Source organism: Gopherus evgoodei, chromosome 19, assembly GCF_007399415.2.
Source record: "Gopherus evgoodei ecotype Sinaloan lineage chromosome 19, rGopEvg1_v1.p, whole genome shotgun sequence".
Taxonomy (NCBI): Eukaryota; Metazoa; Chordata; order Testudines; family Testudinidae; genus Gopherus; species Gopherus evgoodei.
Genome location: NC_044340.1, coordinates 10890949 through 10915606, shown reverse-complemented (window position 1 = coordinate 10915606; position 24658 = coordinate 10890949). Strand labels below are relative to the sequence as shown.

Sequence of the window (24658 nt, the reverse complement as noted above, 5' to 3'; positions counted from 1 at the left end):
CCCTAACTCCCTTGTTCTCCTTGCCCACTTATCTCTCATTGAGCAAAGCATGTGCCTTCTCCTCTTCCTATTTAAAACCTGCTGTGTGATAATGTCCTGGCAAGATCATTTCCATATGCTGGACAGAGACTTTGGACCAATTAAGCAGAACTGTCCGCAGAAGAATCCATCTGAGCCTTTACTTGAGTCTCAGGGAAGGCTGGTTGAGTCTTGGTGGGCAAAATCCTCCTTTGCTTGTACTGATGTTGCTTCAGTGGAGTTGGTCTAACTAGGGGGAATTTAGCCCCATCAGTTTTGGTTAGTGTTATAAGGACAGGGGGATGGGTTGTATGCAGTAGACCTGCCACTTTCAATAGTGACTCCTAGCATAATAACCTAAGGCTTTCAGAAACCTGAGGCTCCATCCTCGCAGCCTTTCTGTATCATTCACTGCCCAGCCAGAGCCAGCTGACCTTCTGTGTTTCCAAAGACCCGGTTCCATCTGGGCATATCAGTCAAGATATTCATCTCCCCCAGCTCGGCTGTCCCTGCCTTTCTCTCACTGTGTTGATTCAGGGTTTCCCGTGTCTTTAGCTGTATCCTGTTTCTATCTGGCTGGCTGGAAAGGTCATACAGATGTAATTAATCTGCAGCACTGGGGCTGCCTTGCCAAGAAAACTTTGCAATTATGTCACCCGTTGCATGCTAGCATCTCATAGGGCTTTATTGAATTCCCACCCCACACGTGTGAAATAGAGAATTAGTAGTACCCGCTGGAAAGCACTCGGGGCATCCTTTGGTTAATGGAATATGAACCTCCCTCTGGTAAGGACATGCCCATTTTTAAAGCACCTACTGGATCTGCATTATTGCTGCTGCCCGGTGGAGTTGAAGGTGTTGCTTTAAACCTTCTGTGCTGTCGGAGAAAACCATAGTTCTCACTCTCTGGTTGGGTGCAGCAAAGTCAGATCCTTTATTCTTAAGCAATTGCATAGAGGGAGAGAGTGTACTAGGACACAGGTTTTCCCCCTCCTACGCAGGTCTCTCTCTACAGGTAAACAATTATAGGAAACATTTATACCTTTATTATAAACAATAACAAGCAACACTACACAGACAATAATAAGCAATAGCTGCATTTTGTTTATACATAGGTCATCCTGATAACTTATTTTTCTCACTTATTTAGACTCTAGTCTACATTCCGTATTTATCTACACAAGGTCGCAACAACTTCTCACACAGTTCTTCCCCACTCGCCTCACACAATCCTCGCTTCTACAAATCTCGCGTTATTAGGGTTACAGCTAGCCTGATTCTTGCTGACAGAGACTGTCATGCATTGAAACCCGCTTCAAATCCCTGTCGGTTCTTTCTCTACTTTCACCCTGAATTTTATTCATAGCTATTACTGTTTGTATCGGATCAGGACCCCATTGTGCTAGGTGCTGTACAAACAGAACAAAAAGGTGATTCCTGACACAAAAAGCTGCAATCTAAATAAGTTAGTAGAACCTGCCTGCTCCCCACCCCACCCCTTGCCATGTGGCTGGAGAGATCATCTCTCTCCTCTCCCTCCATGCCACATGGCTGGAGTTCCTGAGATTGATGCCAGGGTTCTCCATGAGAATGGAAGGCTCTGTCCCCTCCCGGACTGTGACTGTTGTCCTCCACATTTCTTCTAAGGAGGGTGGGGTCATACGTGTTGTGTGCCTGAATCTTCTCCTCCTCCCCAGAGTAACAGCTCCCATCACAGTCACACATTGGCCTTAGGGTTACCTTTCAGCTCTGGGAGAGGAGACAGAGTGCCTGGGCAGCAGCAGGAGGCCTGCGGGGGGGTTAGTGAGCAGGAGGGAGGGGAGCCCTGCAGAGCTCAGTCACAGCTGCTGCAGTCAGAGATACTCGCGCTCATCCCACACCCCAGACAAAGAGCCGCCTCCTCACTCCACCAACCAGCAGGATGCTGACCCCGGGGCGCTTTCTCCAAACCAGGCTGACTTCAGCACAATCCAATCACTGGGATTAATTAAGGTGAAATGAAACAATGGGTTTATCACACTTTTCATTAACTCCAGCGTGGCGGCATCTCTGCTGCCCTACAGGAATGAAATGCACTGCAGTGCCCGTCCTCACACTTAATTAGTGAGGGGAATCTACTCCTCCATTGCTGCAATTAGATTCCCAAATGGAGAGAGGCAGATGGCTGGTAGCTTGGAGAGCCCTCACATCCCTCTCTCCCTTCCTTCACCCCCCACAACCCTTGCCTTCCTCCCCTCACTTCACTGCGTCTCTCTCCACCACTATGCCCCGTTTTAGGCCTCTGTAGTCCTGCCTCCCAAGGCATCTCCCTTGTCATACCACATCAGGTACCCTAGCAGCGGAAACGCAGGCTGTTGTTGGCACTAAACTCAGGATGACAACAACCTGGGCTCTCCAGAACAGCGTATATCTGGGCGAGAGGCAGAAAGGCCCCAGTAATGTCAGATGCTGGGCCTGGACAGCAGGGGATTGAACCCTTTTCTGTGCCTGATGATTGCCCCGTTCTGGTCATTCGCTTTGACGCTGCTGGTGCTGTCCACTGTCGGAAGACAGGATACCGAGCTATATGGACCATCGGTCTGACCCACTATGGTCATTCTTAGGATCTAAGGGAAGGCTGCAGCCAGCAGGCTCTGTGCTTCCCTTTTCCTGACATTCTTCTGGGTCAGGCTTCATCTCGGAGACCCTGTTGCTGAAGGGCCTCAAGTGGTTCAAGAAGATGCCTTAGAGGGCATCACTTAGGTGAGGTAGGAAGAGAAACTTGCACCTCTCAGGTCAGCTCCCCTGAACAGGTGTCTGCATGGGAGTGGAGCGGGTAGCTGGAGGGAGGCGTTAGACCGGCTAGAGTCTAATGGATTTAGTACTGATGAAAGGAGACCAATGAGCAGCGCTGGGCACCAGTGACCTTTGTTTATCCTAAGGGAGACTGAGGCCCTGCTTTACATCAGTCAGTCAGTGGGGCACCAAGCAGCCCTGTCCCTGTGAGACCCCCCAGCATATTTGTTATCCAGCCAGATGCAGGGGTGGGGGGCACGGCGCGTGACCTGGCGCGCGCCGGCTGGCTCCGGCATGACCCCCCTACTCCATGATTGATGGTCCCGTGTCTGTCACGCAGCCTCCGTCTGAGCGCACCCATTTGTATCCTTGTAGATCCTTATCTCTCTAATGTAGCGAGCTGGGCTTATCTCTTCCCGAGGCCCCTTCTCCACAGAAAGAAATCACCTTGGTTATTTATGTATTTCTGTCATCGGCTCGTCGAATCTATTTTCTTTCGCTCCCAATCATCTTTTATAGAAATCGCCGGGCGGATAGGCCAGTTCCATAATGGCCCCAGGATTATGGGATCATTACAAAGAAGACTCACTTGCAAAGAGTCGGTGTCACTCATCCGCTTCATCTCCCTACCCCCCAATCGTTATTTTTTGTCTTCCCACTCCACCTTCCCCATACCACACTCTGTGAGTTTCCTTCTCAAGGGATGGTTTTGTCTTCCAAGCAAGGAGGGTTTTGCAGTCAATACTGTTATTTCCTGGCTTGAAAGGCTTGGTATTCCTGGTGTTAATGTCAGCAAGGGGTGATGGAGCTGTAATTAAGGCAGTGAATCTTGTGTGTGGTTTTGCAACTAATATTTATATTCCAGCCTATGAAAACGATTGTGCGGTGAACTCTTATGCTTTGATCATTACTGGTTAAACTGGGGCAGGCTTGGTCAGCATTTGGGGATATGATATTATTTCAGTAGACTCTTCTCCCAGGCTCTGGCAAACATTTGTCCCTACCCCACCAACCAGTTTCGCACAGCTGCTTTGAAAAGGTCCGTAGCTGAATTAGCCGTCGGGGTCTGCAAGTCAGGAAGGAAGTGCAGTGGCAAAGCTCTGTGCATGTGCGTGTGTTATGACTGGGATAACAAGGGGTATTTCAGCTGGGTCATGGGTGGCCCTGGCAGAGAGATGTGGAGAATCATAGAAGATAAGGATTGGAAGAGACCTCAGGAGGTCATCTAGTCCAATCCCCTGCTCAAAGCAGGACCAACATCAACTAAATCATCCCAGCCAGGGCTTTGTCAAGCTGAGCCTTAAAAACCTCTAAGGATAGAGCTTCCACCACCTCCCTAGATAATCCATTCCAGTGCTTTACCACCCTCCTAGTGGAGAAGATTTGTCTGGTTCTAACTGGGTGTCCATGAACTTTAAAATTCACTGTTAAGGTCCAAAATATGGGGGTTAGCATGAAAACCTCCAAGCTTAGTCACCAGCTTGGACCTGGTACCTGCTGCCACCACCCAAAAAATTAGAGTGTTTTGGGGCACTCTGGTCCCACTGAAAAACCTTCCCTGGGGACCCCAAGACCCAAATCCCTTGAGTCTCACAACAAAGGGAAATAATCCTTTTTTCCCTCCCCCCCTCCAGGTGCTCCTGGAGAGATACACAGACACAAGCTCTGTGAATCCAAACAGAGTGACTCCCCCTCTCCATTCCCGGTCCTGGAACAAAAAGGACTTTCCTATTCCCCCAGATGGAATGCAAAATCAGGCTAGTCAATTCAACACACACCGATCTCCCCTGATTTCTTCCTCCCACCAATTCCCTGGTGAGTACAGACTCAATTTCCCTGAAGTAAAGAAAAACTCCAACAGGTCTTAAAAGAAAGCTTTATATAAAAAAGAAAGAAAAAATACAAATGGTCTCTCTGTATTAAGATGATACAATACAGGGTCAATTGCTTAAAAGAAATATGAATAAACAGCCTTATTCAAAAAGAATACAAATCAAAGCACTCCAGCACTTATATTCATGCAAATACCAAAGAAAAGAAACCATATAACTTACTATCTGATCTCTTTGTCCTTACACTTAGAAACAGAAGACTAGAAAGTAGAACTACTTCTCCAAAGCTCAGAGAAAGCAGGCAGCCAGAAAACAAAGACCTCAGACACACAATTCCCTCCACCCAAAGTTGAAAAATCCGGTTTCCTGATTGGTCCTCTGGTCAGGTGCTTTAGGTGAAAGAGACATTAACCCTTAGCTATCTGTTTATGACAAACTGGGTGTCCATGAACTTTAAAATTCACTGTTCACAAATTAGACTGCATGTGAGGATTATTTTTTACCACCTAATGCCGTATTTATTCAGTGTATAGAGATGACTCCACATTTAGAGGCACCCTTTTAGGATGGATTAGAGGGAGCATTTCAACATCCAGCCTTCAGATCCTCGTTGTCCGAGCAGAGCAGCCGTTAGAACAGTGATTCTTGAAACGTATGGCTCTCCTTGGCTCCTGTAGGTTGAGAAGAGCTTCTGCTGCCTGGTCTAGCCAGAGTGAACAGAACAACTGATGCATGTGATGCAAAGCAGCCTGGACATCATTGAGCAAATGGACAAGGAGTTGCTGTTGCTTCTAGATCAATGGGAGAGGGATGCTGGGGGAGAGGGAAGAAGCAGCTGCTCCATTTCACCTCTGCAGACAGAATGAGTGGGGAGGAGGAGAGAAGGAGCAGAGAGCCCCAAGCTAGTCGGGGTGTTACATCCCGATGTTGACTTGTAGTGTGAGCCACAGGTAGCTGCACCAATAGGGGATGCCATTTGGTCACGGTCACATGCTGCCATGAACTGCACTGTTAGGACATCACAGTCTGATTCTCTTGTGTCTCTCAGTGACCACGTCACCGGCAAAGATACTCTGCAACTCTTGAGACTTGCTGGCTAGAGTCCAGGATCTTTGTAGCAACACTGCAGCTCTTATAACCCAAAATATATTTACCCTGTAAGCTCTTCAGGGCAGGGCCTGTCTACTTCTCTCTGTTTGTATAGCACCTTGCACAACGGGACCCTGAATAATAAGAATAACTACACGAATATAGCAGCAAACTTTAGCTTCCACAGGGAGGGCTGGAGTACAATTGTGATAATTGTCACATAGTGGCTGGCATCTCCTGGTCTCTGACAATTTGTGGTAATGATACTGTGCTACATTTTCATGATAGGAATGCTGCAGATAACTCATGTCGCCGCTGCAATGAAATTCATCCTCCTCTCCTTGTTTGCAGAGTGACCTGAATACATCCCCACACTGCTAGCCAAGAATAAGCGCTTGTATTTGCCATCCTTTCCAGACATCCCAAATTAAACCTCTGAGCATCCCTGGGAGGCCGAGAAGTAGCACTATCCCCATTTTACAGATGGGGAGATTGAGGCACGGAGCGTGACTGGCCAACAGTTACACAATATCTGGATGGCAGAGCTGGGAATAGAACCCAGGAGACCTGACTCCCAGTCCAATTTGTTCACCAAGAGACCATTTTTTAATAATAATTTAGTCCCCAGCCCCCAAAACAATGGAAATGGTGGTTTTTTTGACGGGAGAGAGACACCTGCCCCGTGCAACATTGGGAACCCTAGCGCAAATGCAGGGTGCTAATGAATGACCATGGGAAATGATACTGACCAGTTTAATATTCTGCCGCAGTGGATTCAAATGGAAAACAGTGAGCAAACTGCACAAATGGCAACAAGTCGAGGAGCTCTTTGCATGTATTTCAGGTATAATAATCAGTGGCATTGTCAGTAGAACAGATTAGTATTAACTTAAAATGTGGGATAGATTCTGCGCTGCAGCTTGTGACGTGTGCGGCATGGACGGCGCAGCCCAGGGGCAAGGGTTGACTTTGCCTCTGCACTGCTTTGGGAACATGTCCACTAGGATAAATTTGAGCAGCTCCTGGGTTGTAGCCTTCCCAGAGCTGCCTGAGGTCCATGCACTGGGCCAGAATAGCTGTAGCCCTCAGTCTAACCCAAATGCGACCCCAGCCATGCCCCTGACGTGCTTACATTCACTCTGGCACTGCTCCAACCCGGAGGAGTTGTTTTTTGGCCCCTTACAGCGTATTCAGCAGCTTTATATGCTGCTGGAGGCAGAGCTGGAGGGGAATCAGTCCCAGGGTTCTTATGTGGGCAATAATGTTTTAAAATGAGGGACCACCAGGATTTCACCTCTTTTACAGCTGCAGTGAGATGTGGCCCCTGGGGTCCTGTGAGTGTTTTAGAGAGTCTGATTCTGAGTTAACCACCCTGTAACCCTCAGATTTACCCAGGGCCGGTGCAACCATTTAGGCAACCTAGGCGGTCACCTAGGGCACTGGGATTTAGGGGGGCGCTATTTTCTTTGGCAGCGACCGCGGCGGCTGGATCTTTGGCCGCCCCGGTTGCTGCCGGCATTTAGGCGGAGGGAGCTGGGACAGAGGAGCGCGGGGAGGGCCACCTGCAGCAAGTAAGGGGTGGGGCAGCACACTGGGGAACTCCCCACCCCAGATCGCCTCTACCCCGCCTTCTCCCTGAGCACACCGTGGCTGCTTCAGTTCTCCCGCCTCCCAGGCTTGCGGCGCCAATCAGCTTAGACACTGCAAGCCTGGGAGGCAGGAGAAGTGAAGCATTCATGGCATGCTCAGGGTGCTCGTGCACGGAGCAGGGGTGAGCTGAGGCGGGGGGGTACCTTAGGGTGGAGGGTGGGAGGTGGGGAGCTGCTGTGGGGGAGAGCACCTCAGGGCAGAGGGGGGAGCTGCTGCAGGGTGGCGGGTGGGGGGAGGCGCAAGGTGGAAGTTTCGCCTAGGGCACAAAACATCCTTGCACCGGCCCTGGATTTACCCTCAGTGTAACCAATCAGGATCTGACCTGTAGGTTGCCATTCCGTCAGACTATCAGAGTTTACTCCCAGTCACCAACGGGCGTGGAAGTGGCAGGCTGGCGGGTTGATCTTTCCACTTGCGCCTTCTCCCTTGCAGGCCGGGGCTTTGTGAGCGAAGACGAGTACTTGGAGATCTCTGGGATCACTCGGGATCAGTCTGGGGAGTACGAGTGCAGCGCTGTCAATGACGTGGCAGCTCCAGACATCCGGAGAGTAAAAGTCACCGTGAACTGTAAGTAGGGCACGACTCAGCATGATACATTCCCTGACCCCACCTCCTGGCTGCAGACAACACCAGGCTCAGGCTAGTTGTGGGGGCTTTTCACAGAGATCATTTTCGCTTTTACCCAGCCTGAACATCGGGGGCCGTAATGTAGTCTGCTTACAGTTCCACAACTGCCTGTTCTATTCTGTTCTGTATACCGTGCCCCATTGCCATACTTTCGAAAGGTACGTCTACACTTCAGGCGGAAGGTGTAATTCCCAGCTCTGATCGAGCTAGCGTGCCAGTAATAAAGTGTAGCCACAGCAGTCCAAATGGTGAGAGGGGCTAGCTGCCGGAGTATGATCCCATCCTAGGCACTAGACACGTACTCAGTGTGGCTAGCCTCTCCCACCACTCCCATCAACACAGCTGCACTCTATTTTTAGCATGCTAGCTGGATCAGAGCTAGTGCAGGTATGTCTCCTTCAGCTGGGAATTGTGCCCCCGGCTCAGAGTGCTGACGTACCCTGACTGGGGATGGGTGCTCCTGAAGTGTGACTTTCCTTTCCCTACCTGCCAGTTTTGGGATCGAAGGGCCTTGATTCTTCCCCCCTTTGCAGGGGTGTAGAAGATGACGAAATGCACAAGACGATGGGGATCCAAAGCTGAGATCCTAGTATTCCAGTGCCGGCTAGGGTTTGCTTGTATGTTAGAACAGCTGAACTATAACCATAAACTCCTGAAAAAAAGTAAAGCAGATAACATCTACGTCAGCATCCCTTAAAGACTATTTATAGCTGGAACATAAATGGTAATACCTTTTTCCCGAGGAGCAATTCAGGGGAAAAAAATCTCTAGTGGCTCACCACACACAGAGCACATTAAATATCCTTCCCTTTAGGAAGGAGCTTGCAGAGTTTTTATATCCACTAAATTGCTATAAGAAAATCACATATATACATTTCATTAAGCTTAAAGCATTTACAACTTAGGACAATTTGTTCTTTAGAAGCATGGTTAGGAATTTAGAGCCCAGATGATTTAAAGACTTCAGACGATGAGCCAAAGCAGAAAAGCTGGAGTGACATAGCTTGTCGGCATTTCAGGGGTGACTCGAATTCTTTTGCACCTCTGGGAAGCTTAAAAAAACCTGAGTATTTTAGGGATGAAGGGCTGTATCTGCTCTTCTGCTACCTGGTGCTCTTTTCTTTTCAAGCAGGGTTCCACTGTTATAATCCTCTTCACACCTGACACGAGGAGAAGTGGGTTTAGCAGAGATGGATGAAACTGGAGCAGTTGGTCTATTCTTTGAGTATACAAAACCAGGATTGGTTTGGCTAAGGGTTACGCTTTATAGCAACCCTTCTGGGTGCAGGGGAGAGGCAAGACTTTGCATACATTGTTCTGGCTTTGGCTCATCTCTCCAAACTAGTCTTTTTGTCTAGATCCTACAGAGGGGTTGGCCTGTTTGTAAATTTCTCGGCACAACAGCGTGGGTTAAAAGATGCAAAGATACTTAGAAACCAGGGAACTTTCCCAATCAGATCAGAAGAACTTTAAAGTAAGCCCACTCTGGCTATGAGTCAGAGGAGTGCTTAAGGAAGGGTAGAGCCTTGTGAATTCAAAGCATCCCTATTTAGGGCACTCATCCAATCCGCATCCCAAAGTGGGATTAGGGACATCAGGGACAGCACCCTACAATGGAGCAGCTCTTATCATTCTGCAGGCTCCTTGTTTCCACCCTGTGTATGTGGTATCTCCCTTATTAAACGTGTGTTTCCCACAGTCATGCGGTGTGGGGAGGACCAAAGGTTTAATGTGCACTGAATTGACCCTTGGCATTCACCTTATTCATTTCTGAATGACCTAGTGCTGAGTTGGCTACCCAGGTCCTGAATCTTTCTCTCTGTCCCCATGGGTAGCAGTCGTCCAAGTCTCATCTACGTTGTGCTACCAATGTGCCCCAGTGTTGATCCAGTGAGGCGGGGAGAGCAGACTATGGTCTCCCTGACCTGTTCCACCTTTGGTTTCTTCACTGAGATTGCTCACCCGGGCTCCAATGAGCGTCAGTCATGATGGGGGAGGTCACTATGTGGCCCTCTGCCCTGATAGGACATCTCATTTCATGCTGGCCGACGAACAGCCCTTAGATACCGACCCTCTCGACTGTCCCATGTTGGCCAGATATTGGCCATTTTTGCGGGGAGGGGTGACCACGTTGCGCGGGGAGAGGTGACAACGTTGTGTGTAGGGTGGTGACCACGTTGCTCAGGGAGGGTTGACCACGTTGTGTGTGGGGGGGTGACCACATTGCACGGGGAGGGGTGACCACATTGTGTGTGTGGGGGTAACCGTGTTGTGCTGGGAACTGTCCCAGGCTCTTCTCGGTCTCTGCTGCCCTTTGCTGGATGGGCCTACTTGCTGCCAGCCACACCACCTCAGCTCTCTAAGCTGTGCTAGCCTCGGTCCACCTTCCCCACCACCAGCTGGGCTCAGGGGAAGGGTGGCTCCTTTTGTCGCTGTTCCCACATGGCTTTTCCCTCTTGCTGCCAGCCCTTTTCCCACCCTGTCCCAACACAATTCGAGGTTCTGTGTCCCCACCTCACCTGGGAAAGGAAGCCCCAGAGGTAAATGGGGGAGACCACAGGCCAAAGCACAGCGCAGATGAGGGGTGGGAAGAGAGAAAGGAGATGGCTCGGGATGGGGTGGGGTTGAGAAGGGAAAGGGAAAGATGCTGAGCAAAGCAATGTCAGCCAATTGTGTGTCCTTTATATGAAGGGTCAGTGCCTAACACTGCCTCTCCTGGGGGGTGGATCTGTGTGCCCCTCCCCCCTGCCATCCAAGGAGGGCACAACCTGGACTGGGTTCCAACCAGCCTCATAACGACGTGGCTCCATATCCCTCACCTCTCCCCACGTCTCTCTGAGTCCAGCCTGTGCTCATGATCCAGAGCCCCTCACGACTGCAGTATGGTATAATAATGTCCCTTTGCTCTGCAGACCCACCATACATCTCCAACGCCAAGAACACCGGCGCCTCGGTGGGCCAGAAGGGAATCTTGCGCTGCGAGGCCTCTGCTGTCCCTGTCGCAGAATTTCAGTGGTTTAAAGAAGAAACTAGGTACCTAAATAGGCTGCCAGGGCCTGGCAGATTCCAGGCTGCGTTCTTGGCACGGATGGGGAGTGCTGAATTCCCTTGGTCAGGATGGCCATCTGTCAGCACGGGAAGGAGAGAGAATTACACTTAATTTTAATATATCTATTGGGGGCAGGGGTGGATCTTGCTGCAGATATCTCTCTAAATAAAGGATCCTGTGGGAGGCACATCAGTATCTGCAGTTAAAACATCCAGGTCCCAAATCTCATACCAGGAGGAGCCTCTGACCTGAGGCTGTTTCAGAAGGGCGGGGAGGAGAGTCCTAGTGCTAACCTGGTGTGAGCTGCTGCGATCCTAATGACTCGATGTGGAAGTCAGATAGAGACTCAGGGTATGTTCACTCGGTAACGGGATGTGGAATTTTTCGCTCAGGTACACATACCCCTGCTAACTCTGATCAAGCTAGCACGCTAAAAATAGCAGTGTTGCTGCAGCTCAATGGAATGGTGTAACCACGCCAAAACCAGTCTCATCTGAAACCCAGGCTAAATACTCGGGTGCCCATCCCATCCCATCACCCCGTGCTGCCCCACTGACACTGCTGTGTTTAGCAGGCTGGCTTGAGTTAGCTAGCGTGGGTATGGCTACCTCAAATGGAAATTAAACCTCCTGTTCCAGTGGAGATGAACCCTCAGTGATGGCCTGGTCCGGGGGTCCCTTTAGCTGGAAGAACCTTCTCAATAACCTGGCAGAAAATATCCTGGACCAGGGACACTTCAGGAGGAGGGGGAGACTTTGGGGCAGTGGCATAGCTCCGCTAAAATGACGAGAGTCACTCTGCTTTAGACCAGCTGAGCTAGTCCAGTGCCCTGGTGACAGCCAGCTGGGAGGTCCTGATCTGGGGACTGGCGGTGCTTTCCCTGCTAACCTAGATATAGCTGGTGGGACTGCATGGGGGTGGGAATTGATCGATCTTGTCATTGGGGGGACCAGCCCTTCGTCTTTCTTGCCCCACAGATTAGCCAATGGGCTGGATGGAGTGAGAATTGAGAACAAAGGTCGAATGTCCACGCTGACCTTCTTCAATGTCTCGGAGAAGGATTATGGCAACTACACCTGCGTGGCCACTAATAAGCTGGGGAACACCAATGCCAGTATAATCCTGTACGGTAGGTATGAGGGGCGGAGCCTGTGTTTTGTGAGGAGACGCTTCTGGTACTGATGGAAGGAGCTGGATAACCACCGAGCCTCACAAGGGGTGGAATTCAGCTCCCTGCAAAGTGCCAGTCCAAGGCTGTGGGTGCCCTACTTTCAGGGCATAAGTGGCATGGGCCTGTGTTGGGTCCTCTGGGGGAGAGAGACTCTGAATCTCACCTGCAGAGAGGTGTGAGGCAAAACAAGATAAGCGATGAACCCACCATGCTGAGAAAGTGGAATCTGGCCATTTAATTCAATGCTTCCTCCTCAAGTCCAAGCTGCAAATAAACGAGGCCCTTATGCTTAGAAGAACCCGACCCTGCTTATTCACTAACGCACACAGATGTATACCGCTAGCAGCCGAGTACTAAAGGGAGCCATTTTCTCTTTCTATGAGCAAAATGTGATGTCACCTCACCAATGAGTGTGCTTCATTCCCCGGCCCCCACCTGCCCCAATGATATTTAATCTAAAGCTTCGTGTCTCCAAAGCACTGTTCACACGAGTGAATCCTCCCAGCACCTCTCTGAAGTAGGCAAGCACTGTCATCTGCATTTTACAGCTAGATAAACTGAAGCACACAGTGAGTACGGGTGAGTGAGCAGGAGTCAGTGGCTGAGCCGGGGTTGGGTAAGCCTGGCTCCCAGTCCCAGTCTCGTTCCACTAGACTACACTGCCTTGGGAAATGAATCTGGTTCCCTCGCCTGGAAAGGGAAAGCAATCCCTTCCATACCTTTGTAGTGGTCTCAGTTCTGCACCTCACTAAACCATTTCCATCTTCACGTCTATGCCTCCAAAATGCCACCTCCATGGTCACCGTCCTCGCCAGCAGACCTGCTCAGCATTTTCTCGTGGCAAAGCAGTGAGCGGGGCCGGAGGTCGGAGACATTGCTCTGCCTGGGTCTTCTTTAAAACCGGGGTTGCATTCTGCAAAAGTGATATAACATAGAGCAGAAGGGTCCAAGTATATTGTCTCCTAGTCCCTCCCAGGTTGCAGGCTGTTGAGTTTAACTGCCAGTCTCACCTGGCATCTGAAAATCTAGCAGTGTTCTCTTCCTATGCCTCAGCCCCTGTCATTATGATCCCATGTACTTAGCTGATATTTGTGCTGATACCCAAGGCAGAGAAGTATATAGCTTCCTTCATCACTGGGGGCTTCTCTACACATGGGATTATCCCAGAATAACTATTCTCAAATAACTCCACGTGTGGACACACTTATTCTGAAATAAGATTGCCTCGTTCCTGTGTAGTTTAATCCATTTTCAAACTGGATTAAGCTAAACCAGAACAAAGCTTGCTTATTCTGAAATAAGAGCGTCCACTCACAGAGTTATTCAGGAATAGCTACAGTGCTTTAAATTCACAACCTCCCTTAATCCAAATTGTCTTTCAAGTGTACACAAGCAAATGTGAGGCGGGATGTATGGAGAGAGAGATGCTGTCATTTTTTCTGATGGTAACCACACTTCCTGCCTGTTCTGTGTAACCATGTCAGCGGCATGCACATTATCATCAGTGTGTACTCACCTTTCTAATGATCATTCTTTGATCAACTGTCTGAAAACATGAATTATATATTTTCTCCCCCTCCCCTTTCTGTTCTCTCCCTGTCTGTCTCTATTGTCCTCTGTTTTAGAAATAAGTGAACCCACAGCACGGGCAGGTTGATACAGCATGTTCCTCCCTTCATTTGCTTGCAACACCCAGACACCTTTGCCATGTAGGCTCGTTACAAATGATGACTGACTCCTAGATCAGCCCAAGTGGGCAAGCATGCACAGATTTAAGGCCAGCGATCTGTTCTAAGGAAGGATGGAAGGAAGGAACTGACCGGGCACAGATTTTTCTTCTAAGCAGGAAGGAGCCAGTTTGTATAAATACACATTAGTCACAGCTGCCTTGGTCCCATCTTTGCAGAAGTCAGTCTGGCAAAGTGTATTCCAGTTTTACAGACCCATGCACGGCTTTGCAGTGCTGGTATTTTGGAGGGTTGGGCTGCCGTGATAGAATGAGCCTCTAGTTGTTTTGTATAAAGCAAGGCAAACTCAGTTATACAAATGTAACCGGGGACACGACATTCCTTCGGATAATCAAAGGGTTTGGACAAATGACTATCAGTCAGTGCCAGGGATCTACAGAGTTCCTAAGCTCCAGCAGGGAGAGGCTGCCATGTTTATTTGATGGGCTTATGCTTTGAGGACTTCACTGCACATGGTCAGTTTCAGATCTATGAGTGGGTGCAAATCCACTGATATCAGTAATGTTACACTGTTTATACCAGATCAGATGCTTATTTGCTTTATACATTTAAACAACTAAAAACTCTCAGGGCACTTACACAGCAGAATCATCTGCCGCAAGATGGTTGAGGATTTTGTCTTAAAGGTGACCCACAAAGGAAAGCAAAGATTGGATGTGTGCCCTTTTTTGATTTCTTTATGATATATTTAAAAGGTGCTTGGGGTGTGGGGACATGGGAAGAAGTATGCACTTGCTTCATTTCACCGTTAGAAAGTGAGGTCTTGTTTACACTGTGGCTACCAGAGAACTTGGAGAATTTGGACATCACCAATACTGAGGAATTGAAACCTGATTAATTAATTATTATTATTATTATTAAACCTATTGAACGCATATGTCCCACAAACAGCAGAAAAGTTCTCTTTGTTAATTATTCACTCTTTCATCGCCAAAGGCTGACAAAGCTTGGCAAACTTTTCTCTGAGACGCCAGCAAGTCTTTCACTGAAAGCAGAGATGACCAGACTTGATGTTTCTGCTACATCTAATAGCTTAAAACAAACAATCAAAGGAGCATATGCTTGATGAATTAAATAAATATATAAGGTTGCCTTTGTACATCATAAAGACGTAACATGGTGCACCATCCTAATGTATATGTTTTCCCCCTTCAGGACACCGTTACAGGGATACTGTCAGTTTGCGAGAAGCCCAAATTTTTAATTTGGGGTGGACTGAATCTTTACAAAATCTATGCTGAACAGAAATACTCCCATTATGGCCTCGCTTCAGTTCCAATGCAAGCAGCTTTATGGATTTAGTGGGGGGTGGGGGAGATTTGTAAGGTAAACCTTGCACCACTGAAGTGCTACATGACCAGAAGAAAGTGAAGCTAATGCAGTCTCTTTGCTAGGTATAAAAGAGTCTGGTTTCATTTTCAAACAAAGCTGCTAGAATGAAAATAAACTATAAACGTCTTTGTTTTATATACTCAAAGGGAGTGATTCTAAACAATTCTGTGTGTTATTAAAGTATATGATTTTTAATCAGACAATGTCTAGATACAGTTCCATTATCTTTTCTCATTAACTGAGTGTTTCTTTTGGATTTGATTTTACCCTGGCTGTGGGCCTTAACTCAGCTATTTCGGTACTGCACAGTACCTTCCCTCCTGCAGCTTTCCTTCACTTTTGCCTTCTGACATAGGACTTGGATCCAGGTTGCTGTGCACTAATCAACAGCATCTGGGCTTCAGCGCAGCATTCCCGGCATGGGAATGATGTTCTACAGGGAGAAGATAAAATACTGTGGAAGATGGGCTGGATGGCAGTGCTTTGTAAAGACATACTACTTTAGAGCAACAGGTGCCAGCAGTTACAATGAGAGACAGAACATGAACATTCCGTGCTAGTTTTGGACATGGGGTGGTGGTCGCATGTTTGAGGTTACAAGTCAAATAAAGGCAATGTCACCTCTTTATCCTTCATGGATATATATCTCTTTCATAGAGCTGGAAGAGACCCTGAAAGATCATTGAGTCCAGCCCCCTGCCTTCATTAGCAGGACCAAGTACTGATTTTGCCCCAGATCCCTAAGTGGCCCTCTCAAGGATTGAGCTCACATCCCTGGATTTAGAAAACCAATGCTCAAACCCCTGAGTTATCCCTCTCTTCTATACAAAAGACACCCCACAGCAGGGCCGGATTTAGGCCAATTCAATCAATTCCCCTGAATCGGGCCCTACCCCTAAGAGGGCCCCGCGCCCAAGCCCCGGTACAGCATACCGTCAAGAGCCTGGCTTCCCCAGGGGGCAATTTAAAGGGCCTGGAGCCCCAGGCCCTTTAAATTGCCACCAGAGCCCCACTGCTGGAGCCCTGGGCTAGGGCTGTGGGGCTCTGGGGGATATTTAAAAAGTCCAGAGCTCCCGTTACTTCTACCACCCCAGCCCTTTAAATAGCCACCGGAGTCCCACTGCTTCCCCAGGGCTCCCATGGCTATTTAAAGGGTCGGGGTGGTAGAAGCAGAGGAGCGCTGGGCCCTTTAAGTAGCCCCTGAACCCTGGGCTGCTGCTGCTGCTACCCTGGTGGGAGAGGAGGAGGAGGAAGGGGCACTCACTGTACAGAGTGGGCTGTACCCCCTGTACCTGCACCTCCTGCCTGCAGCCAGCCCCTGCTGCAGCAGCCCCACACACCCTGCCCTATCTCCAGCCAGCCCCGCGCACCCTCCCCGCAGCCAGCCCATCTCCAGCCAGCCCCTGCCACACCCCTTGCCCTGCCTGCACCAGCCCTGCACCCCCTGCCTACACCAGCACTGCACCCCCTGCCCTGTCTCTAGCCATCCCCTGCCACACACCCCTGCCTGAAGCCAGCCAGTCCTGCACTCCTTTGTCTCCAGCCCTGCCAACCCATGCCGCACCCCCGTGGCCCTGCCTGAAGCCAGCCAGCCCACACCGCTGTCTCCAGCCAGCCCCACACCCCTTGACCTGCCTGCAGCCGGACTCTACCTCCAGTCAGCCCCTGCCCTGCCTCCAGACAGCCCCATGTCCACTGGTGCCCTGCAGTTCCCAGGGCAGTAACCTTTCAGGGAACCACATATGTGCACACTCTAGGTGCCCTGACAGCAAGTGTGAAAAATCGGGACGGGGCAATAGGATCCTATATAGGAAAAAGACCCAAAAATTGGGACTGCCCTATAAAATCAGGACATCTGATCACCCTAGCACACCCCCAGGGAGTGGCGGGAACCCACACATGTAAAACGGAGCTCATTTCTAGTTCAGGCCAGGCTTTTTTAAAAAGAACTTTAGGTAGGGTTAACAGATAGCCATATTTTCCTGGACACGTCGGGCTTTTTGGTTCTTAAATCGCCATCCAGGAGGAAAATACAGACGTATGGTAACCCTATTGGTACAAAAAATAAATACTGTGGCACATCCTTTAAATCAGAACTTTTTATAGGGACCTGGTTGCCAAGAAATTAAAGGCTTTTTTTAACATTTTTTTTAGTCATGCCTGCTGGGGCCCCGCTGAAAATGTTTGAATTGGGCCCTGCACTGCCTAAAGCCAGTCCTGCCCCACAGTGAAGTGTAAATGGACGGGTCTCCTTGCACACAGAGCGAGGGCAGGGGCACATTGGGCAGAGGGGTACAAATAAGGGTGTGGAAGGGGAATAGTCAGCCCACACATGGGGAGGGCATAGATGGAGACAGGCTCAGAGGTGTGGTCTGAGGATGACATGTGGACACCAGGATGTTTCAAGGGTATGTTCCGAGTGTACACGGGCTTGGGAGGGGCCTGTATCAAGGCTGATGTGAGCACACGAGGGTGTCAGGGATATGGCGGGGGCATGTTTCAAGGCTGCCTAGAGCCTATGGAGCCATGTCAGGGCCATGGGAGGGCTTCCTCAAGGCTATGGGGGTCATGTATCAAGACTGCTTCAAACCTATAAGAGTGTAGTGGGCAAGTGTCGGGGGTGTTACGGCAATGGTTCGAGCCTATGCAGGCATGGCAGGGGCATGGTGAGAGTGTGCCAGGGTGTAATGGGGTTGTGTCAGTGGCTTAGCCAGGATGTCTACAGCCTATGGGGGCATCGCAGGGGGCATGTCTTTTGATGATGCATCTAACCTATGGGGGCGTGGTGGGGGCGTATCAGGGTTGTGCTTTGATTGCGCCTTTAGCCTGGGGGGGGGCGTATCGGGGGGACGTGGCAGAGGCTTGGCAGGGGCGTGAAGGGTTCTGGTTCAATTATGCATTTAGCCTGGGAGTGGCCGTGGCAGGGGCATGACGGGGGCATGCCAGGGACTTCACGGGGGCGTGTCAGGGTTGTGGAAGTATGTCAGGGTTGTGGTTCGATTATGCCTTTAGCCTGGGGGGCCGTGTCAGGGGCGTGTCAGGGGTGTGGCTAGATTATGCCTTTAGCCTGGGGGAGTGGCGGGGGCGTGTCAGGGACATGGCAGGGGCGTGTCAGGATTGTAGTTTGATTTGCCTTTAGCCCGAGGGCATGGCAGGGGCATGTCAGGGGTTTGGTGGGGGTGTGTCAGTGTTGTGGTTTGATTATGCCTTTAGCCTGGGGGCATGTCAGGGCGATTCAGAGACTTGGCAGGGGCGTATAAGGGTTGTGCTTGATTATGCCTTTAGCCTGGGGGTGGGGGCGTGTCAGGGTTGTGGGTCGATTATGCTGTTAGTCTGCGGGCATGTCAGGACTATGGCGGGGGCGTGTCAGGGTTGTGGGTCGATTATGCCGTTAGTCTGCGGGCATGTCAGGACTATGGTAGGGGCGTGTCAGGGTTGTGGGTCAATTATGCTGTTAGCCTGCGGGCATGTCAGGACTATGGTGGGGGCGTGTCAGGGTTGTGGGTCGATTATGCTGTTAGCCTGCGGGCATGTCAGGACTATGGCGGGGGTGTGTCAGGGTTAAGGTTCGATTAAGCCTTTCGCCTGGGGACGTGTCAGGAGCATGGTGGGGACGTGGCAGGGTTGTGGTTCGATTGTGCCTTTAGCCTGGGGGCATGGCTGGGGTGTGTCAGAGGCGTGGCGGAGTCATGTCAGGGTTGTAGTTCAATTATCCGTTCAGCCTGGGTGCGTCAGGAGCTTGTCAGGGTTGTGGTTCGATTATGCCTTTAGAATGGAGGCATGTCAGTGGCGCGTCAAGGTTGTAGCTTGATGATGCCTTTAGTGCAGGGGTGTGTCTGGGGCTTGGCGGGGGCGTGTCAGGGTTGTAATTCAATCATGCCTTTAGTGCAGGGGTGTGTCTGGGGCTTGGCGGGGGCGTGTCAGGATTGTAATTCAATCATGCCTTTAGTGCAGGGGTGTGTCTGGGGCTTGGCGGGGGCATGTCAGGGTTGTAATTCAATCATGCCTTTAGTGCAGGGGTGTGTCTGGGGCTTGGCGGGGGCGTGTCAGGATTGTAATTCAATCATGCCTTTAGTGCAGGGGTGTGTCTGGGGCTTGGCGGGGGCATGTCAGGGTTGTAATTCAATCATGCCTTTAGTGCAGGGGTGTGTGTGGGGCTTGGCGGGGGCATGTCAGGGTTGTAATTCAATCATGCCTTTAGTGCAGGGGTGTGTGTGGGGCTTGGCGGGGGCGTGTCAGGGTTGTGGCTCAATCATGCTGTAGCGGGGTGGACACCCGCTCCTGCCCTGAAGGGTTTGAAATCAGCCCTGAAAGAGGGCTGCATTGGTAAAAGCAGCCGTGGAGAGGGCTGCAGCTCTAAAAGCTGGGCTGATTGGGGAAGCGGCCGCAGCTGGGCCACACCCCGATCAGGCCACAAAAGGCTGGGAGCCAGAAGCTCAGCAGTCTCTTTCTGCATTCAGAGAGAGAAGGGCCTGGCTGCAGGGAGCTGGACAAAGGGTCTCTTAGTGGATCAGCCTGGGGAAAGGCAGAGGAGCTGGGGAACTCCAGCTTGGAAAGTCCGAGGCTGTGGCCTAGCACAAGGCCAACAGGTACTGGGGATTGCAGAGGGCAGCCCAGGGGTAGGCCAAGGCAGCAGGTCCAAACCCTCCTTGCCAGTGATGGGTAGGCTGAGACTGCAGTCTGCCCCAGGGCGTGGGGGCTAGAGAATAACTGGCAGTAGCCATATACTGAGGCGAGGTGGGGATAGTGGGTGGGGGTTCCCCGGGGGAGGGGAGATCCTAAGACTGAGGGGTGACTGCTGGGGGGCAGTGCCCCAGTTAACAGGACATTGGGTCTGGGAGGGACACGACACCAAGAGGTACTGGGACACGGGCCTGCCGAGGGTGCTCCAACAGCTTGAGAGCTAATTCCTGAGATGACCAGCAAGAGGCGATGCAGGGGTGAATCGCGCTACATATGCCTTTAGACTGGGGGTGTAGCAGGGCTGTGTCAGGGGCATGGTTCGATGATGCCTTTAGCCTGGCGGTGTGTCAGGGGCTTGGCAGGGTTCTGGTTCAATTATGTCTTTAGCCTGAGGGCGTCAGGGGCATGACGGGAGTCGGCAGGGTCGTGTCAGGGTTATGGTTCGCTTATGCCTTTAGTCTGGGGGCCATGTCAGGGGCGCGGCGGGGTTTTGGCAGGGCATGTCAGGGTTGAGGTTCAATCAGACCTCTAGCCTGGGGTCATGTCAACGACGTGTCAAGGTTATATTTTGATGTTGCCTTTAGCCTGGCAGCATGTCGGGGTCTTGGCAGAGGCATGCCAAGATTGTGGTGCGATTATGCCTTTAGCCTGGGGGCATGTCATGAACATGGCGAGGTCATGTCAGGGTTCTCGTTAAATTATGCCTTTAGGCTGGCCGCGTGGCGAGGGCGTGTCAGGGGCTTGGCGGAGTCGTGTAAGAGTTGTGGTTCGATTATGCCTTTAGACTAGGGGCATGCGGGGACATGTCAAGGGCATAGTGGGGGCTTTTCAGAGTGATGTTTCAATTATGTCTTTAGGATGGGGGCATGGCAGGGGTGTGTCATGGTTGTGGTTAGATGATGCCTTTAGCCTGGGGTTGTGTCAGGGCCGTGGTGGGGCTGTGTCATTAGCTTGGCCAGGAGTATGTCATGGTTGTGGTTCGATTATGCCTTTAGGCTGGGGGCGTGTTAGGGGCATGATGGGGTTGTGTCAGGGTTGTGGTTCTATTATTCCTTCAGCCTGTGGGTGTGGTGGTGGCATGTCAGGGGCATGGCGGAGGCATGTCAGTGGTGTTGTTCGATTATGCCTTTAGCCTGGAGGCATCATGGGGCATGTCAGGGTTGTGGTTCAATCATGCCTTTAGCCGGGAGGCGTGTCAGGGTTGTAGTTCAATGATGGCTTTATCCTGGTGGCGTGTCTAGGGGCTTGACAGGGGTATGTCAGGATTATGCTCTGATTATGCCTTCTGCATGTCAGAAGATTCACAGGAGTGTATCAGAGTTGTGGTTCGACTATGCCTTTAGTCTGGGGGCGTGGCAGGGACAAGGTGGGCAAGTGCCACGATTGTGGTTTGATTATGCCTTTACCCTGGGGGCGTCTGGGGCTTCGTGGGGGCGTCAGGGTTTTGCTTCAGTAATACCGTTAGTCTGGAGGCGTGTTCGGGGACTTGTCAGGGTTATGCTTTGATAATGTCTTTACATTAATGCGTGGCAGGGAGTGTCAGGGTTGTTGTTTGATCATGCCTTTTGACTGGAGGAGTGGCAGGGGCATGTTCCACTTACATAACATAGCTAGGGGCTATGATAGTTCAACTTCTCCCCAACTTGAATGGCCTCTTCTGAAGTTACATTTATTCAGTAGTAAATGGCAAAGCAAACCCCTGTGTAGTCCAGTGGTTTGGGTACTTAGCTGGCAGGTGGCTGAGGCTAGTTCAAGTTCTCCCCCAGCTTGCTGAGGAAGGACTTGAATGGCCTGTTCTGACATGAAACGCTGGCTGCTAGACTCAGAGGTGTTCACCTGGGGTGCTTGGGCCCCTTGACTCTTTCTTTTTTTTCTGCTGAAGCTGTTCCACTTACTTACATTACATAGTCATGGGGCCAACAAGGGACCCAGCAGCATGGCATAGGCAGGGGGTTGTGATGTGTGCTCAGCATGTGGGCGGTTGGGGTTCAAAGCCCCTTTCTTCTTGCTGAGAAGAGATTTGAACCATGATCTCCTGCCTCTCCGCTGAACGGCCTGAGTGCTGGGCTGGGAGGTGTTCCCATGTGTGGACTCTCTCTGGCTTTTCTGTCGAAGGAGGGTCGCTTTGGTGACATAGTCATTTGGGCCACAAGCAGCACTAACTGGTTTGGTTAGCACAGTGGTTGGAGCGCGTGCCCAGCAGCTGGGAGGTTGGTGGTTCCCTTCTCCCTCTTCTTTTTCTTCTTCTTGAAGAGCAGGGAGTTGAGCACTTAGCTCTCAACTGAGTGGCCTAAGTGCCAGGCTAGGAAGTAGTGGGATGTGGGGGCTCCCTCTCTTTTCTGCTGCAGATGGGCCCCTTGCAGGAAATAGTACATGAGAAGTGGGCCCCAACCTGCCTGTGGCTCCCTCGGTAGTCCTGTGGTTGGGCTCCTTGGCCCCCAGCTGCTGAGTGGCTGGTTCAAACCCCCTCCCCTCTCTGTTTGTTGAGCAGGTAGGGCCCCTTGAGCTCTTGCCTTGCAAGCGTTTCACTTTAACTATCTATTAACCGGGGCACACAGTGCTCTCCAGCCCCTCTATGGTGTGGGGGGTTAGGGTGCAGACTTGTCCTGGGGCTGGCCCCTGGTTCAGATCCCTCCTGGGTTGCTTGAGACTGGGTGGGCATCTCAATCTCTTACCGCTCAAATGTTCCACTTTAACTACATATTAACCGGGGGCAAGGGAAGTTCTTGTGTCCCTCTATGGTGTAGAGGTTAGGGTGCTTGCTTGGATTGTGAGTGCCCTGGGTTCAAGTCCCCACTCCATGACCCAGAAGGGCTGCTGTTGGGTGAGAGGAGACCCCTCCTAGCTGAGCAAGAGGCCTGTCACAGAGTCTCTTGCTCTTTTAATTAAAGAGGCTTTGCTGCTGAGCAGTAAAACCCCCTCTCTCTCTTGTCCACCATGATCAGGATACACGCCCAGGTTGTGGCAGACCCCAGGGCACTCCCCTGCTCTTTTGAGGGGTGTGAACTGGGGGCTGCCACCTCCTGGGGAGAGTCACTGGTGAGCGATCCCTGTCCAAACCCCCTCTCTGTCCCAAGAAGACAATGGCCTCTTGAGAAAGAGAGGGGGTTCAGACAAGGATGGCCCACCGCAAAGGACCGTCGCCTAGGAGGCAGGAAATCCCTGTGCAAATCCCTGCTGAACAGGCAGCTGGGGGATTTGAACCAGGATCTCCCACAACCCAGGCGAGTATCCTAACCACTGGACTAGAGAGTGAGGGTTGCAGGGGGCCTGGTCCAAAGCACATTTAACTAAAGTGGAACAGCTGCGAGAGGCAAAAAGGAGACAGGCAACCCCCTCTTACAGAAAGGACAGGGCACACACACTAGGCAAGGTTCGAACCCACATCTCGGGCACCCGAGGCACAGAGCACAACCATCAGCCTACAAAGGGCACTGGGTCTAGGGGGGACCAAAGGCCATTTAATTAAAGTGGAACAGCTTTGAAAGGCAAGAAGGAAGGCACACCCAACGCTACCCCCCCCAAAGAGACAAGCACACGTGCACCACAGGGGAGATTTGAACTCCCATCCACCCCTAGCCCAGGCAGCCAAGTGAACTACCATGAACCTACAGAGGGAACTGAAGCTGTGGGTGGCCCAAATGCCAGTTAATTAAAGTGGAACAGCTGCCACCGGTAAGAGGAAAGCAGCCCTCGCATGGCAGGACCCAAAAACCTACCAGGCCAGTGTTAAAGGCTCAGCTCAAGCCCTTTGAAGCATCAGCAGACCTGGGGAATTGAACCCACAGCACCCACATCCCACACCTGTAGCGCAAGCGCTGGACCATGGCAAGGGCCACACCTGCAACTTTGCCCAAACAATAGTTAATTAACTTGGAACACTGTCCATGGGCAAAGAGAAAGCAACCAACTTGACCGCCCCAGAATGAGAGGCGAGCCAGAACCACTGGGGCTATCTTTCAAAGGTCTTTGCCGCACACCGAGAGAGGATTTGAATCCACAGAGGCCACAAGCCAGACGGGTAGCCGCACCACTGGACTACAGAGGAAGGTGCTGCAGAATGCTCGGCCCAAATAATATTTCACTAAAGTTGAACAACTTCACGGGCAAGAGGAGGGGAACACAAGACCCCCCCCCGCAATTGCTAGAGCTGTGGCATCACAGAGCAGAGACAGGCTGTAGGAGAGCCCTCTTCAAATCCCCTCCCACCGCACAACCTACCGGGCAGGCAGAAAGGGGATTTGAACGAGCCATCCTCAGGTTCCCTCTGTGAGGCCTAACCACGGGAATCAGAGAGGGAGCCACAGCTTTCAACTGGGGCCAGCAGTCTGGCATTAAAGTGGAACAGCTTCAACTGAGGGTGCTCCCATCACTGTAGCCCAGGACCCAATGATGAGGGCATGCACCTGGGCGGTAGGTGAGTGCTTTGCAAATCCCTTGCACTCATCAGGCAAAGGGGAGCTTTAAGAATGTGAACGGGCAGATTGCATCAGAACAATGGCCCAGCTAGCTCACCGCCCTGTCTTCCCGCAGCGGCCAACGCCACCTGCTTCAAAGGCAATGACCCGAAGAGGCCAATTATCAAGCGATCCGGCTCGTCGGCCCCTCCCAGCAGCGGGCTAAGGATGGCCCGAGTCTGGGGCCGCATCTCTGACCGTCTCGGCTAATGGCCGCTGAGGAACCC

General features: G+C 51.2%; 1 protein-coding gene across 2 annotated transcripts in view; it reads left to right on the top strand.

Moving 5' to 3' along the window:
* OPCML (opioid binding protein/cell adhesion molecule like) overlaps positions 1-24658 on the top strand; it is a 724856-nt gene that overhangs the window by 673040 nt on the left and 27158 nt on the right. For both annotated transcript variants that reach the window (XM_030538415.1, XM_030538414.1), the window contains 3 exons: positions 7797-7931; positions 10904-11024; positions 12018-12169. In XM_030538415.1, coding sequence (XP_030394275.1) covers positions 7797-7931; positions 10904-11024; positions 12018-12169 — 408 coding nt within the window. The remainder of the gene's footprint in view (positions 1-7796; positions 7932-10903; positions 11025-12017; positions 12170-24658) is intronic.